Source organism: Danio rerio, chromosome 24 (genome assembly GCF_049306965.1).
Source record: "Danio rerio strain Tuebingen ecotype United States chromosome 24, GRCz12tu, whole genome shotgun sequence".
Taxonomy (NCBI): domain Eukaryota; kingdom Metazoa; phylum Chordata; class Actinopteri; order Cypriniformes; family Danionidae; genus Danio; species Danio rerio.
In genome coordinates this window covers 30,445,718-30,463,851 of record NC_133199.1, presented here as the reverse complement: position 1 = coordinate 30,463,851, position 18,134 = coordinate 30,445,718, and the positions used below count along the sequence as shown (strand labels likewise).

The window sequence follows — 18,134 nt, the reverse complement described above, 5'->3', positions numbered from 1 at the left end:
AAATTATCAGTGAACTATGAGGGCAAAAACATAAAATAAATAATTAAAATAATCGTTCATTAATGGTAATCGAGTTAAAATGTTCAAATAATCCGGATTTTGATTTTAGGCCAAATAACCTAGCCCCACTAAATGACAATGTTTTCATTTGAAATATGGAAGAAATGCTAACTGATCTTTGTAGGATAAAACAAATATGAACATTTTGCTCAAACCCACACAGAGTAAATACAGTAAATGAACCAAAAAAGAAAGTGAAAGTGAACGATGACCACCCTTCTATTTAGGTTTACTGCCACTTTAGGAACTTTAGCATATAGTGAAATAGCAGCAAATGGATAATGACATTGAATAGCAGTTAAAATCCATACAAATAAATAAAATTATTCTTCGTCATGTTTCACATACTGTTGTATATTTAGAACATCCTGTGGTAAAAAAAAGTTCACCTACCACCGCTGCTTTTTCAGATCTGCACAGGATGGATAGTTAAAAACGCAATGCTCCATTGAGAAAGTTCAGTGCAAAGTAATGATCAGCATATCACTTTTCTTCAAATACTCTTTCGGACACTTGTTTAAAGTGTCACTTCGTTAACTATAGGTGACTTAAATACAGTGGTGTAAAGTAACAAATTACAAATACTCAAACTAGTACTGTAATTAATTAGTTTTTCCTCAGCAATTGTAATTTACCAAGTAGTTTTAAAAATGTGTACTTTTACTTTCCCTACATTTTTAGTGCAGTATTGGTACGTTTACTCCACTACTTTCCTTCAAACTGGAGTCACTACTTTATTTTTTCCTGTCTATATTATTGGCTAAAGTAGAACAATTTCTGTGATTCCAAGTCCTGTGATTCCTGTCCAATCAAAACGCATATAGAAACTAAATTGCATCATACTGAACTGCCTCAAGACATTGGTGCTATATAAATGCAGCTAACCATTTGGATGCAGTAAAAGTGTACAAGACAACGTCCAAAATCCTCACACGCAATAACCCAGAGACTGTTTAAACAGGATGACGGATGTATGATGACTGAAACGGCCTTAAACAATAACTAAATAAACTACAGAAAATTACGTTTTCTCACACGTGCAACGTAACAATTGCATGTAAACTCATTAGACTTTCACAGTGCATTACTCACTACCTACAACTCGAGTACTTTTAAAAGTGCTACTTTTACTGTTACAAGTGTTAATATTTACAACAGATACTTTTACTTTACTTGCACTACATTTTTGGGAAGTAATAGTACTTTTACTTGAGTGAGATTTTTCAGTACTCTTTCCACCACTGACTAAACACAGACAAACAAAATTAGCACTCAATCATATCTGAAAATGGAAGTCTGTCACAAAGTACAGTCTGCTGATATTTCTGATATTTTTAAATGTCCATAAATGTTTTTAAAAATGTCTTACGTTTAAAAAAGCAATAATGATATTTTTTTTTGCTCCTGTAAATAGCTCTGGTTAAGTCAGTAGTACAGGAATAAACATTTACATTATTATTAGTTTTTTTTGTAAATGCTTTTACATTTTCTGAAAGCTATTTGAGTTACAAATATACTGAATAAAAAACTAAAGTGACTTTAAAAATTGGTGATATGGGGGCTCAGTGATTAGCACAATCGCCTCACAGCAAGAAGGTCGCTGGTTCAGTTGGTGTGGTTAGTTTAAGTGTATGTGTTTGTGAATGTGAGAGTGTATGGGTGTTTCCCAGTACTGGGTTGCAGCTAGGCATGGGACGATAACCCTTTTCAAGGTATACCGTGGTTTGTAAAAGTCTACGTTTTAAAACCGCAAAAATTCTGTTATACCGTTCCTAAGGTATGTGTTAGATTATTTATTTACATTTTTTTTTTTACATTTTTTTTTTTTTTTTTTTTTTTTAGGACAACAGTATCTTCAGCAGAAAAATATACAAAGATGCCGTTTTAAATTGTAAAGAAATCTGTGCTTTTAAAACTAATGAAGACAGCAGAGGTCAATGATTCATTTGAATTATTTAGCCTGACATGTTTAATTTTCCAAAATATTGTAAATCTTTAAAAAAAATCAAATATATTGTTTTCAAAGGGGAAAAAAGTTTTTGTTTTTTACCCAGACATTTAAAAAGAATATATTTAAAGAAGTAATCACAATACCGAGATATTTTTAATCCAAGGTTATCATACTATCAGAATCTTATACCGGCCCATGCCTAGTTGCAGCGGGAAGGGAATCCACTGTGTAAAAACACATGCTGAATAAGTTGGCGGTTCATTCTTCTGTGGCGACCCCGGTTGAATAAAGGGACTAAGCCGAAGGAAAATGAATGAATTACTTAATTGCTCAACTAAGTTTGTCATTTTTCTTTTTGTTTTACTCATTTGATGTTTCTTCTGTTTTAAGTACATTTTATTCTCTTTTGTATGTTTAATTAAAACAATATTACATAGTAAATACATATTAAATATTAAATAAGTTGTAATAAAGTCATGCTTTTAAACATTTAAGCAAACAACAGAGTAGATTTTTGTTAGTCAATTTGACACACCAACACATCTGAGGTAATTCAATATTTGGTTCATAATACACAATGAAGCAACAATCAATGTTTTTTTTTTATCATGAATGTCATTTTATCACAAAATGATCTCCAGAGATGTCAAAAAACAATAAGCCACTACTCCCAACAACACATGCAATGACAAATCAATGTAAATACACCTGTCAAAATAATGAAACTGCTCAGTGCATGATTGAAACTCCAGGATTAAAAATTAAAAAGTAGATTTAACTTTTTAATTTTCTTGTTTAAATTTTCTTACTTTTATATTTCCTCATTTTATTCCAATTCTAAGTAAAAATATTTACAAGTTTCTAATGAATCTAAATTATTCGATGTAGAAATTACATGTCATTGCTGTATTAATTCATGAACATTTTTCATTCTGTATTAGAGGTCAAAGTTTTCTCTATTGGTTCCATATCAATTTCCCAGCTCAACTAAATTACTTAAAGGAACAGTTCACTCAGAAATGAAAATGTTGTCATCTATTACTTGTTCCAAACTAGTTTGAAACGCCTTTCTTCTGTTAAACACAAAGGTAGACACTTAAAAGAATGTTGGAAGCCAGAAGCAATTGACTTACATTGTATTTTGCCCCTACTATGGATGACAATGACTTCCAACATTCTTCAATACATCTTTTGCTGTGTCCAACATAAAATAAGATTTTGAACTACATGAGGGTGAGTAAGTAATGAGCAATATTTGGATGAACTATCCCTTTATTGTTATAATTACATTCATCTTTTCTGTAGTATTTACACACATTTCTTTCAGTCTGTATACACTGTAAAAAGTGCTGGGTTCCACACAATCCCTTCATGTCCCTTAAAGGTTTTTACAATTTTAAGTTCATTGAACATAAAGCAATTAAGTTGTTCCCTAAAAAACTCAAGAATTGTGTTGTTTCAGCTTATTTTAAGTAGTTTGAAGCAGAAGCAAAAATATCTTCTGGGGTGTACAATCGCTTTTGGTAACAGAGTGAACTCATACCTGCACCACTTTTCTGTTGGTTGGGGAGGGCTGGTTGTGGAAGGTGGTCACAGTCGTGAGCGCAGGAGGTGTTTTTGGGGTGCCATTGGCCTGATGGGAAGGGTTCACCGTTGTGGTGCTCGTGGTGTTGACTGTGCTCTTTGCGGGTTCTGCTTTCGTTTGGGGCTCCTTGTCCATTGTTCCACAGAATCTGGACACAAGAAGCTGAAAGAAAGTTCATCATGAGTAGGCATGCCTACTAAAACTAAAACAAGCTAAACAATATTAGTAAAAGTCCCCATCCCAGTGCAATTGACTGTAGTAAGAGATATATTATCTAGAGAAGTTCATGCAAAGGTAATTTGTCTATGGACTCAAGCTGAACATGCAAATTTCCAACAGTTTTACTGTATTTGCTTACAGGGCCTGTCTTGTGACCTTATGTAAGATGAGTCTTAAGTCAATCAAAGAGTTTGAAATAAACTCTGCTTATGCACAAGATGACAAAGGAAAACGAGAAACCTTGAAGTCTACTGAATTGGACTGAAAGTTTGTTCGCATAATTCTTCTAACCACTTTAAGAAAGTTTGGGACCCATTTAAGAAATGTATAAAAGAACATGTTTTATTGTCAAATATAGACCAAGTCCTTGTTCCAGCAAATTGATTATTTTTCTTTCCTCAGTGCAAAGTAGAGTGTATTGTGTGATACAGATTGTACAATTGGTGTTTTTTGTTAACCCACATTATTGTTTACCTTTATATTTGTTGGTATGTTTTTTGCTTGTTTTGTTTTTTTTTCATTGTATGTGCTAAGAATGATACTATCTATACTTTTTGAAATTGTTTTGTCTTTTTTTTTTTTACTGTAATTCACCATAAAAGTCATAAGTAAAATAATTTTTTTTTAAAAGTTTGCACACATAACGCTTTGTGATACATAAAAATGTCAATCCATGAATTATACCTCTTAATTAAAATTAAGACCTGTTAAAAAAAACAGTATGTTTCAGCAAATTGAAGACTTGTTAAGGCCTAAAATTAAGGTATAGACATTTTGAGACTTTTTAAGACCCTGCGGATACCCTGTAATATGTTTCATTCAGTTTTTTTTAACAGTGCATCAGGTTTAAACGAGGTTGCATATCAAAATGTACTGTATTTCTATTAGAAAATAACATTTTAATCGGATTCTGCACAATAAGTAGTATGAATATGAAACAGTGTTCTGCAGATCAATAGCAGAAAAATAAGCAGTTTCATGATTCAGCTATCATACAGTTGCAAATGCTGTCATAAATGTGTAATAAAAAGGTTGAAGTTTACAAAAACAAATGCTAAACTGAACAAAGCATACCTACACATGAACATAGTATACCTATAATAGCCTACACTTGAAACAACTATGTAATAGGCATGGGATAATAGTCATGGGTTTCAAGGCTTACCGCGGTTTAAAAAAAATCAAGGTATTAAAACCGCAAAAATATTATGTTATACCATTCATAATGTATATGTAAAGGTTTTTAAAGTGTTTTTTCATGTATTGTGAAGAAATCTGTGTATTTGAAACTAATGAAGACAGCAGAGGTCAAGGATTTATTTAAACTATTTAGCCCAACATGTTTACTGTTCCAAAATATTATGTTTCCTAAAATTAAATATATTGTATTCAAAGGGGGAAAAGTTGTTGTTTTTTACTAACACATTTAAAAAGAATATATTTTAGAGCAGTGATCATAATACCGTGAAACTGTGATATTTTTATCCAAAATTATCATACTGTCAGAAACTTATACTAGCTCATGCCCAATATGTGTGCTACAATCTAAGACAAAACTTTCAATTCAAATAAATGCAACTTTGATGTTTCAAAATACTTTGTGAAAAAAGTTTAAATATAAACAACGGACAACACATAAAAAAAAGATCAATTTTACATTTTTAAATGATTAAGATCTTATTGCTGATAAAAAAAAGAGTAGTGGTTTGGATAGCGGGGATCCCTAAATAGTCATCAAATGATTCTTTATCTGTTCTTATTAAATGCACAGAAATGATGTAAACCGGTATCACATTTATAACACTGTTATGTTATGAAGAGCTACAAAACTCTGTTTCGACTTTGACCCAGGTATTGTAAAACATTTGTGTAAAAGACAGACTGAACAGACTGAAAATGACATTAAACCATCTAGAAATAATCTTACACATGTGTTTTCCACTTAACAAAGTAACATTTAAACAGTAAATTACACTGTCTACCACATAAATTACCATAGAATCACAAATAAAATATATTATTTTGATTTATTCTTTTATGTTTTTTGCATTAAATTCAAATGAATGTTTAACAGGCTAAATTATTATACAGATGTGCAACCTATATATATATATATATATATATATATATATATATATATATATATATATATATTTATTTATATATATATATGTGTGTGTGTGTGTTTGTGTGTGTATATATATATACATGTATATATACATGTGTTGTGCTTGTGTTGATGACTGTGATGTGCTTTGCATTAGTAGATCAATATATCAACAACACGCGATTTTATAATTCAGTTAGCAAGTAAATAAAACAAACCACCAAAACATGTCTCGTAGTGTTTGAAATATCATCACTGTGTTTTTAAGTTCACGCAATCACATGCACGTTTTTGCTTTAACGTGGGCAACCCAAATTGTACAGTGTTATCACTGGAGCTCACACCAGGCCGCGGCTAAACAAAAACGAAGCATATGAGCATTTCTGCTAAAAACAAGACACATGGGTTACATTAATAACGCGATATTGCGCCATGCCTGTACCGTAACCACGACTAACGCTCTGCCCTTTGTCTCATACGAGCCATAGAATTAAAAACCTCCGTGTAAATGAAGCATTGGTGTAGTTATTGAACATAAAGGTTTACCAGACTCTCGGTGCGATAACCGTGAAAGCTGGACGACATTAATGGACACATACCAAGGAGCGCGGCGCGCACAGGTGCCAGAAAGCCACGCGTGTTTTCAATGTTTATGTGCGAGCCGCAGTCATTTCTGAATAAACACCCACTGTGACTCCCCAAAACATCCCCGTGCTTGTCGTAGCATCACGACGGCCTATAAGGGGGCTGCCGAATTCGCACTAAAAACAAACGTACAGGTCGTACTGGGAGCCCGCTAAACACGACAGTGTCGGTGCATTTGCATCCAATGTTCATTATTTTGGTCATATATTGAAAATGGGCGTGTGTTCGTGCGGTGACAGCTAGAGCCCCCAGCGCGTCCCTGAAGACCTGCACTTCCCTAAATGATGGCGCGGCGTCATAGATATATAAAAGCGGCTGCATTTTATCGAGTGCACGAAATGTGCACGGCGACAAATCAGCGTAACTTGTCGCGAATCGAAATACACAAAATGAAAGTCAAAAGGGAAAATGATGATGCTCCTCTCTGTGCGCGAGCGTGCGCGCTCCTCTCTTCCAACCGAGCCGGTCGCAGAGCTTGCCAAAACATGCATCTTTTCGTGACTAATAAATGGCCGTGGAGGGTAATCCTACCTGTCCGAAGTCAACGGGGTAGATCTCCCATCACACGCTGACCGTTTTCAGCGACTGCTACAATCCCGTCATGTCCTAATGCGTCAAAGGTAAAAGTAGAGACCGATAGAAATTCATCAGGGCGGCGAATGTTAGAGCACCGCTTACAGTGTAGGAGGACCGCGCGCTTCTGCTTTTCTGAAATATCTGTGCACTTTGTATTAGTTTTAAAATGCTTGCATTTATGCACACACAATCTTAAAAATATTAGCACCAGATCAATAAAAACAGGGTTTTACAGTGATGCCTCTTTCCACAAAGTGAGAAAAGTTTTTTAGGCAACTATCTTTTTTTTTTTCATGTGAAAAAACATTTTTATAATCTGAAAAACGCTTTTCCACTAGTAAAGAACAATTTATGAATTTATCTGAGATCAACAGTGTGCGAATTATAGCCTACATTGACGATTGGGGGTGGGGTCAACTTTTTAGGTAGTTTGGTGACATGCTTCAGTGAATCAAATTTATGGATTTAAATTTTCAGTGTTTTGAGGGATATTTAGTGACTATTTTAGAGGTTTCTGTAGGTCAAACTATACAAATTATGAGTCTATTTTTTCTTTTTTAGGCTACAGGCAGATACAGTTGAGGTCAGAATTATTAGCCCCCTGTTTATTTTTTCCCCAATTTCTGTTTATTGGAGAGCAGATTTTTAAAACACATTTCTAAACATAATAGTTTTAATAACTTATTTCTAATAACTGATTTATTTCATCTTTGCCATGATGACAGTAAATAATATTTGACTAGATATTTTTCAAGACACTTCTATACGGCCTAAAGTGACATTTGAAGGCATTTGGGAAAAGTCGTTCTATAATGATGGTTTGTTTTGTAGACTATCAAAAAATATATAGATTAGCAGGGCTAATAATTTTTACCTTAAAATGTTTTTTTAAAAAAATGTAAAACTGCTTTTATTCTTACCGAAATAAAACAAATAATACTTTCTCCAGAGGAAAAAATATTACTAGACATACTGTGAAAATTTCCTTGCTCTGTTAAACATCATTTGGGAAATATTTAAAAAAGAAAAAAAATCAAGGAGGGCTAATAATTCTGACTTTTATACGCCTATTGTACAGGAAACGTGTTTTGTGAATACTTAAGATGCATCGGTGCTCTAGACCTGCCAGTTTCAGACTGTTGAATGATATTTTTCCTACCATTGACTGGCGCAATTGAATGCATCAGTGGTATGAACCTTTATAAGGGGAGGGGTGGGGGTCAAATGTATATTTATTAAGAAAGATTTTAATATTTAAAAAAATATTTAATATTTTATAGTTTTAATATTTGCATGTGCTGTTAGGGAAGGAACATTCATGGGGGCTCCTGGTTTTGAAAAGAAGTACCGTTAATTTCTAATGGTAGACAGATTTTACAACATATGATAGAAAATGTTTAAAAGAGCTATTCAATTATTGTAGGATTCTTGGCATTGGTCGGGGCCCCCTAATTCGGGGCCCTAACTGCTTACCTCATCCCTGTTCAGATCACATAGTCATCACATTTTCCAGCATTTCATATTGTAAAATCAAAATTATTTAAAGCATACCGTTCTCAGCAGAACTGAGTACACCCTATTTTGAAAATGTATATTTTTATCCATTTCTCAGTGAATAAAGGCAATGTATTTTGGTGCATTTAAACAAAACAGGTTTATTTAACAGATATATTTATTAAAATAATACTTTAGTCACCAAACATGTTTAAAAATTGGAAATTGATACAATTAAATCAAGCTAAATATTACACACAAAAAAAGACAACCTACAACATTTCAACTACATTTTTCAAATTATTTTTTGCTTTTCTTGATTTTTCCTCTTTTTAAATTTGTATTTAATATTTTTCTATAAATTTGGGTGTACTAGGTTCTGGGCCATTATCATAAGTTATTTTGTTAGATAAGCTCCAAATTTGGCTTCAATACTCTGTAAATGCATATTGTGTGACTTATGCTGAGCACTGTATTTTAAGGTTATTATGCAGTTATTTTTACTATACCTTTACTTTTAAAGTAATAAAGCATACCTTAACCTAAAAAATGCAAGAATGACAACATAATTCCACTTTGCTTTGCTTAAAAACTAGTAACACATTTATATATATTTTAGATTTAAAAAAAAAATTTTTTTTTTAAAGTGATTTAGCCTATATTAGCCTACTTTTAAATGGAACTGAAAACACTGTCACTAAAAGTCAATTTGGCTTGCGAAACTTCAAGAACATTTCCCAGTGATGGGTTGCAGCTGGAAGGGCATGCGCTGCGCAAAACATATGCTGGATAAGTTGCCATTTTATTCCGCTGTGGCAACCACAGATTAATAAAGGGACAAAGCCAAAAAGAAAATGAATGGATGAACTCCAACAACAGATCGCTACAAAATAGGATGCCTTTTTAATCAGCAATTCATATTAATTCTAAAACGGTAATTCATTAGGAGTAGCATGACAAAGTAAGCTAGCATGTTGTTGCGGTATTGGTTACTGGGTCTGGTTACTAGGTTACCATGAGGTCACCACATTGGCCAGTGTGCCTTGAGCTCATTAATCGGATCACACGAGGTTGCGGGATTGTCCACAAAACCCAACACGCACAACTTTGAGACTTTCTCTTATCTGATTCTGGCTCTTCTTAATGAAAATACCGAATTTTATCTCGCTGGTTGAAACCGGTGCGTTCAAGAAAGGGACATTTGTTCGGTTAAAGACAGGTTAATGGATCAATGATAATATATAATTGTAAATATGCCGGACACGAGACTTCTAAACCCGAAATCCGTTGCAACGAATGCCAAGCATTCGAACAAGAAAGCGATTCCAGTTGAAATAACACCCGCAGTCAGAGGCAGAGATGCCGCTCACCGCAAAAACAGGGCATCGAGCTGCCCAAGATGCACCCATCACACGGAGTATAAACCCAAAACAACGGAGAGAAGCAATAAAGCGATGAAAACAAAACCGACCGAGACTTCACCGAGGACAAAACCGTCCAAATGTGCACCGAAGGAACAGCCAAAGCCAAAAACATATTCTCACGCGCTTTATGAAATCCACAGGTAAGACTGCCTCAGAAACATATGGTGAATCAGGACTTAATCCAAGCAGCAGCATTAAACTGGTTAATTGCCGTAGTACATGCTTTAGAGCTTGTTTTGTTTATGCAAATAACGGCTTTTGGTATATTGACCATTTTCTGTTTTTGTGACAGTCAGAAAGCGTTTACAGTATTTGCACCGAATCCAAGGAAAAGACAAGATATTCAGGAAAGTAGGTACTTAGCTTTTCTTTCTTTCTTTCTTTCTTTCTTTCTTTTTTCTTTCTTTCTTTTTTCTTTCTTTCTTTCTTTCTTAAAAATGAAGACGTGAAAAAGAAGAATCTTTAACCCTTATGTACTCTGTTGGGGATGTTTTCATCCACTCTGGGGGGATTTTGAGTCTTAATTTAACCATAACTTTTTCTGTTTCCGCTTAGCAGAATTATTTTTGGTGACCAACCTTATTTTGAATAATTGCCCTGAAAAATAATAATAATAAAACTCAACAATACACTTTGGGCAAATTTACTATCCATTTGGGATGAATCTAAATTAAACTGCTGTAAAAAAAAAAAAAAAAAAAAAAAAAAAAAAAACATCAGATGAATATTTGTTTAAATGTTTTTCATAAATCTGTTAATCAACCTCAGTCCTGATCAAAACTACTAAATTGCTGAGAAAAGTACAGGATTTCACTAATTTGGTGTAAAAAACACAAAATGACATATTTTCAACATAAAAAGTAATTGTGGACTGGAATTATTTTTACTTTTTATTAAAGTATTTGGACATGTAAAACAACACTGCCTTTCATGTTTTTTGTGATTGATTCTTTTCTCTCCCTAATTTACTGTTGGTGGCTGTTTTTGCCCCATTGACTTCCATTATAACCAAATTGTTTTGATTACAAAACCATGACACCCTATAATCATGCATTTTTGATTGTTAGTGGTTTTCCATGTTGGGAAGAGGTAAAATTTGTAATTTGTAAAATTGACCATGAGTTGGCACCATTAACCCTTTAGATAGGCCTGTGCAAAAAATAAAGCTTAGATTTTCACCTCAGCTCAGCTCTCAGAACTACATGAAGTAAACAAAAACAAAGACTGTGTGTTTATGGACCATCAAATGTGGTTAAGATGGAAGTCAATGGGGCAAAAACCGTCACCAACAGTAAATTAGGGAGAAAATGTGAAAATCTAACAATGCATGTTGTGACTAATTGTTCACATGTCCAAGACTGTGATAAAAGGTTAAATAAATCCAGTCCACAATTACTTTTTATATTAAAAATACGCCATTTTGTGTTTTTTTTCACCAAATCAATGACATCATTTATGTATTTGGAAATTAAAGAGTTAAAATCCTGTATTTTTCTAAGCAATTTAGTAGTTTTTGATCAGGACTGAGGTTGATTAACAGGTTTATGCAAAATAAATAAAAAACATTTATCTGGTGCAGTTTTACAGCAGTTTAAATCAGTGGATGTTTTTTTTCCTGAACATAACCAAAGGATACATTTGAACAGTACACAAGGCTTAAATTCCATATTAAGATTTTTACTCAAATTGTTCCAAACCCATCTGAGTTACTTCTGAAGAATAAAGATGAAAAATGAATGAAGATGTTTTGAAGAATGTTGGAAAGGAGCAACCCTTGACTTCAATATTTTTTTTTCTAATATGGGTTTCAAAGGCTGCTTGTTTCCAGCATTCTTCAAAATTTCTTATATCTTGTCCAACAGAAAGGAATTCATAAAGATTTAAAACCACTTGACTGTGAGTATATGGTAATGAAATAATGTTAGTTTTTTGTGTGAATTATCCCTTTAAATGTCATATTTTCTCTAAAATGTTTGTTTATAAACTTATCCTTTAAAGTCTTTTAGTTTATTTCTCAATAACATAATGTCCCCTAATTATTAGTTTTGAAATTAAGATTTTCTATTTAGTTGGTATAAGTATTTAAATATAATTAACATTTATCTTTAATATAATCTGGCTCTAATTATTAAGGTTTGTGTTTTTCCCCCACAAATTAAGGACATTAAAAAGTTAATCAGAACAGAAAGTCAGATCATTTCGCTATATTTTTGCCTTGTATAAATAATATAGAATCAATCCTTAAATCAACATATTTTTTTACATGAGATTTCAACACTGAAATTCTGAGAAAATGACCAAAATAAATGTAGTTTGATTAAATCATGAAAGGTTAAAGCTGTCGTGAAACTTAAACACTCGCTGATTCACTGTTTACCAGAAGCAGAAGCAGAACTGGCAGCTCTGGAGGATCTGCGCTTGAGTCGGGCCATGGGTTATATTTCCATATCTCCTAGTACTGTGGGTGAGTCATTCAACCAAACTAACCAGAAAACAAATTTGAGAGGCTTGCTCATGAGTCTGTTTGAAAAGACCCGAAATAAATGCTTTGATAAAACCACTAGAACCACTAGAGGGAGCTATGCACGCAAGAATAAAACCATGACAAACGCTTGAAGAGAAAGTTCACCAAAAATATGCTTTTCATTGACTCAGCCTAGGTCATCCAAGTATGCGATGTTTTAGTAGAAGCTTTTTTTTTAGATTAAACAATAATCCTTGGGGACTCATAAAATGCAAGTTAATAATAATTAACAAAAACAACAATACCAGGATTATGATTTTTCTTGACAGACATGTTTTTTCAGTGAGTAAATATACTGTACTGTACATCAATATTTCTCATTGAAAACAACAATTCTTAGACTTTGTTTAACCATACTTGCCACTTCTGCAGGTGGATGCTTAACTCTGGAAGAGGTCAGGGCAAAGCAACAACAAGACTTGCAAATCAAGAGAAGACAAAAGCAGGTGAGATCACAGTAATGATGAGGAACAAACTCGAAAGTTCTCCAAAATGAGAATTTGATATCACAACCCTATGAGTTACTGGAATAAGTAGTGGTGAATGTAGATATTTTATAATATACTTAAATGACTATATACAAAAACAAGTTAGAATGGTGAATGCTTGCTTTTTACCCTAATTTCTAGCCATTCTAATGGAAAATGTCTTAATTTTTGGTTTCTAAATTTACTGGTATTAGAAATGTATTGTGACATGAGTAATAATTCCACATTTTATTAGTACTTGTATCTAAAAAAAATGACAGCATTTTAAAAGCCGTATTTTCTGATTTTCTGAGTCTGAGACCATTAAGTTAACTTAACAAATTTAAGTGGATTTAACATAAAACAATTAAGTTGTCCTATAAATTTCTTACTATTTTTGTTGTTTCAGTTTATTTTAAATACATTTAAAATAAACTTTTAAATAAGTTTTATTTAAGTTAAATAAGTTTGAACAAGCAAGAAAAAAATTGTTTGTGCAAAACTGAACTGTTTCACAGTTACCAAAACCGTGTATTTGTTGTCTCTGTATCAGCATGGTGGCTGTGATATTGATTTCCATTCTCTATATATGCTAAAAAAATGAATGTAGGACTTTTTCACTCACCAATTGCAAATATAAAATTTTAAGTCAGACATTAAACAATTTTTAGACAGAAAAATGTAAACAGTTCTTCATTGCAAAAAATGCTCCAGTAATGTTGTATGAAATCATTGTTATGGTGTATAATATAACTATGAGGATCTCATGATTGTCTTTTTTTCCCTTTCAGGTTAAAACTGTGTTTTAGAAACTTCTTAAGCTGTGCAAGAACAAAGCTAGACCAGTTAGAAAACTGCCCACAGCAGAACATATTTATATTTACTTTGTGTTTAAGTTTGAAAAGTGCAGCTAAACTCATTGGACCTCCTGATGTGACCTTATGTTCTAAATTAATATTTATGAATATCTGTGAAATGTAAAGCACATGAGTCTGGGTGGTGTCATAGAAGCATAGTATATTGACAAACTGAATGTAAAGTGGAGATCAAGATTAAAGGAAATTTAATTTTCACTGTTTGAATTGTTTTAGGTGTATATATATCATGGTTGTAAAATTGTGTTTAACAAAATAGCTAAGGCATTTCTATAAGGCTTCTCAAAGCACTTTATATGTAGCTAATCAAAATTTGGTAACAGCAACATTTTTATAGCTTGATCAAAAATCACAAATAAAATGTATTTGTCAATAATTAGTAAGAAGAGTAGAAGTATCTCACAGACATCACTAGTCTCTGCTCTGCAGTGATCCTGACCTTCAGGCCCCGTTTACACTCGTTTTACTTTTAAAACAGCATTTTAGAATAAAAAAGATCCACGTCCACACTGGTGTTTCACCTAGTGTTTCTGAACAGATCTCCGTACACACTACACTGCTGAAAACGCACATCACGTGACCACACACACTGGCATGCACTGCAGCATATGTGGACGTCTCAGCAGGTGCTTTGAGCACAAATCTCTAGGCAAGAGCAGCGCAGGTCGGACAGTTTATCAAGGATAAATGGATTTCATCTCACTATAATTGTCAAACATGTCATTTAATTAAGCTTGTCAATCTTATGGTCTTTTTAACCTATTACTTTTTCTCAGGTAATGTGTTTTGGCTGAGCGCAAAGATAAGTTAATATATTAATTAATGTATCTGTGTACACTGATTCTGCACATTTGACTGATGGTTTGCCTTTATTTCCTGTTTTGTAGAAACTTATTGTACGTTATACTTTTATAATGGCCATTATTGATTATTAAAACTGATATTCATCGAAAGAAAGGGTATGTTTCATATTTTTCAATGAAAATTAAAGGAAGCAAAGGATAGGCTCCGTTTTGTTATAAATATGCATACAGTGAAGATGACGTTATATAAATATGCAGCTAATGTTGGTAATATCAAAATGAAAATCGACAGTTCCTTATATCGTGTTTTCATTTTAATGTTAAGACAGTGAAAAAATGTAGCCAGGGTGATGCGAATGACATTATACAGTACATTGTTTTTACCTGATGTGTCCTCAGGAGTTTGTTTTCCTTTTCAAACTTGCGAAGTCTGAACTGAATGAAAGGATGCAAGACTGAACTTTGTGTACTTAATACTGAGAAAAAGCCCCAATCAGATGTCTGCAGCCTGGCGAATGTCTGCAGCCATGCCACGTTTTCAGATGTCTCCGTTTTCCCCCATCCACACTGACCGGGAGCAGTAGCAGTTTGTGAATGAAAACGGCTTCATCAGCGTATTCAAAAGCTCGAAAACTCTGCCGTAGTGTGGACAGATGGCGTAACCGTTGCAAAACGTATGTGTTTTAAAACTAAAAAGTATTAGTGTAATAAGGGCCTCAGTTTCTTCCACAATTCACTAACTGTAGTTACTTGGTCACCAAGGATTTTCCCAAAAATTTCAATAAGGTTAAAATCAGGGCTGATTTTTTTCAGACCTGTCAAGTTTTTGTGTCAAGCCATAACGTAACTACTTTATGTATTGTCAGAAAAGTGGGTAATTCCTACAAATTCATACTATTTCAGTTTTAGTATGAAAAAACAAAACGATTTTAAAAGAAGGCATGCTCTTAAACCCCATCCCTAAACCTACCTCTCATTAAAGGATAAGCAAATCGTACTACAATTTATGAATGAAAATGTTTAAATCAATATGAAGAAGTTACTGACTCAAAAATGTACAAATTGTCATGAAATTGCGGTTACACTTTACAATAAGTTTGTATTAGTTAATGTATTTACTATTATGAACTAATAGTGAACAGAATTTATTAATCATAGTACAACATTTACTAATGCGCTATTAATATCCAAATTCATGCTGGTTAACATTAGTTAATGCACCATGTAGCGTCCTGGTTAAAACATGATCAAGTCTTTCACTGGTGGTTCACGATTCGTTTATTGGTCACCTTCCATAAAACTATTGCGCATCATTGCATCATGAATTACCATAAGAACTAGAAAGAAAACAAACAAACAAACAAACAAACAAACACAAATGAATCCAGAAAATTAAAACACTAATCCAACATCAACAATCAGACATTAATCTACACATTAATCTAAATAAACCAAATTACCTTATTTTCCCTTAAACCAGGAGCTAAAACTCATCATCCGTGAAGCAGCTGTATACGTGTGCCTTTTTACCGTGTTTTACCTAGCGTTCCATGCTTGGCGTGCTTTGCTTTACATCCATTGCTACACACATCATATGTTAACAAACAAACAATAAAACAACAGTATTTTTATTAACTAATGTTAACTAACACCAACAAATACAATAATAAATGTATTGTTGATTGTTTGTTCATGTTAGTAAATGCACTCACCGGCCACTTTATTAGATACATCTAGTACTGCCATAATCCTTCACGGCATAGATTCAGCAAGATACTAGAAACATTCCTTAGATATTTTAGTCTATATTGACATGATAGCATCACAAAGTTGCTGCAAATTTGTCATCTGCACATCCATGATAAGGAAATATTTGAGTTGCCTTTCTATCACTTGAACCAGCCTGGCCATTCTCCTTCAACCTCTGAGCATCGAACTCTGGCATCAACAAGGCATTTGCACCCACAGAACTGCCGCTCACTGGATATTTTCACTTTTCACGACCATTCTCTGTAAACCCTAGAGATGGTTGTGCATGAAAATCCAAGTAGATCAACAGTTTCTGAAATACTCAGACCAGCCAGTCCATCACCGACAACAATGCCATGTTCAAAGTCACTTAAATTTCCTTTCTTACCCATTCTGATGCTCGGTTTGAACTGCAGCATTAAGTTGCTGCCATGTGATTTGCTGATTACAAATTTGCGTTGTAAATTTACAGGTGTACCTAATAAAGTGGCCAGTGAATGTACATGAACTATTATTAACTAATACATCCTTATTGTAAAGTGTTACCAAAATTGCAATGAATTATAATATGTACCTCAAGAAATATGCTTTACAAATGCTATAAGGCTATATTCCAAAAGAACTAAGCAGTGACCTCGAAAACGTAGGTTGTTTACATTTTGATCTCCACTGTATGCTATAATCCTTTACAATAAATAATGAGTGTTTATTAAATGTACTGCATGAAAAGCTGCTAGAATGTTTCTTTTTTTTGTGACCAAATGTGACCAAACAGATTGCGTTATTACAATTGCGTAGCACAGTGCAGTAATTCAGCTCTTATTTGACGCAAGCACCGCTCCTGCTGATCTGTTTCCTCTGTTTCTCAGCAACACGGATCTTTCTGTCTTTGTTTTGTCCTCTGTGTTTATTCTTGGCTCTGTCTGCTTTGAAGCCTCCAATAATATGAACCAGAGTCCTGTTGCTTGGCAAGGGGAGAGTGACCGCGTAATGAAAGGTAGATGAGAGGTGAGGGCAAATAAATTATTCAAATGAAGGGATTGTTATGGACCTCCCTTGAAAAATAAAAGGATCATTTCACATGAAAATGTAGTCATCATTTACTTGTCATGCACTGTTTGGGGCCTGTTTCTTTCTACTGTTGAACACAAAAGAAGATATTTTGAGTAGTGATAAAAAAAAAATGCTAGTTAACGACTTCCATAGTATTTGTTTATCTATGGATGTAAATGGCTAGCATTCTTCCAAATATCTTCGTTTGTGGAAAAAATTAACCTAAAGGTTTGATAGTGAGTAAATTGTGAATACATTTTTATTTTGGGTGAACTATTCCTTTAATTCAGCTGAAGCGCAATACATTTTCTCCACTATATGATTACAGTGTGTTTGATATATTAATTAACTTCTTTTTAGGACACATTTAATAATTTGCTTCAACATTCGTGACTGTATTGCTTTAAAAATGGAAAAGATATTAAAAACGGGTCTGTTTCTGGATGAGTTGAATTACACTTGCTTTGCCTGCAGATCTGCCACTTGACCTATTGCTTTATTTTTCTGAAAATAGCAAAGAAATTGTTGTTTATTTTAACGCACCAAAATACTCTTAAAAGGTTTCTCCGAGAGACTGGAAGTAATGAAAAGTAAAAGCCAAA

General features: G+C 33.4%; 2 protein-coding genes across 13 annotated transcripts in view; one reads left to right on the top strand and one right to left on the bottom strand.

Annotated features, from left to right (window-relative positions):
- Positions 1-18,134, bottom strand: part of si:ch211-230g15.5 — a 56,721-nt gene that overhangs the window by 18,166 nt on the left and 20,421 nt on the right. For 7 of the 11 annotated variants that reach the window (XM_073940832.1, XM_073940835.1, XM_073940837.1 and 4 more), the window contains one exon: positions 3,555-3,758. In XM_073940832.1, coding sequence (XP_073796933.1) covers positions 3,555-3,758 — 204 coding nt within the window. Of the gene's footprint in view, positions 1-3,554; positions 3,759-7,098; positions 7,184-18,134 lie in introns of those variants that run through there. The other 4 variants (XR_012399429.1, XR_012399428.1, XM_009297488.5 and 1 more) reach the window with 1 other exon arrangement.
- Positions 9,692-17,567, top strand: zgc:194621. 2 transcript variants are annotated; one of them, XM_073940568.1, is made up of 5 exons: positions 9,692-10,201; positions 10,354-10,416; positions 12,442-12,525; positions 12,958-13,031; positions 13,844-17,567. In XM_073940568.1, exons 1-5 carry the CDS (start codon positions 10,189-10,191, stop codon positions 13,859-13,861), a joined length of 252 nt encoding a protein of 83 aa, XP_073796669.1. In that variant the 5' UTR covers positions 9,692-10,188; the 3' UTR covers positions 13,862-17,567.

Coding starts and splice junctions, on each gene's coding strand:
- zgc:194621 (XM_073940568.1), top strand. Junction 10,417..12,441: donor CAAGATATTCAGGAAAGTAG/GTACTTAGCTTT, acceptor ACTGTTTACCAG/AAGCAGAAGCAGAACTGGCA. Junction 12,526..12,957: donor CATATCTCCTAGTACTGTGG/GTGAGTCATTCA, acceptor CCACTTCTGCAG/GTGGATGCTTAACTCTGGAA.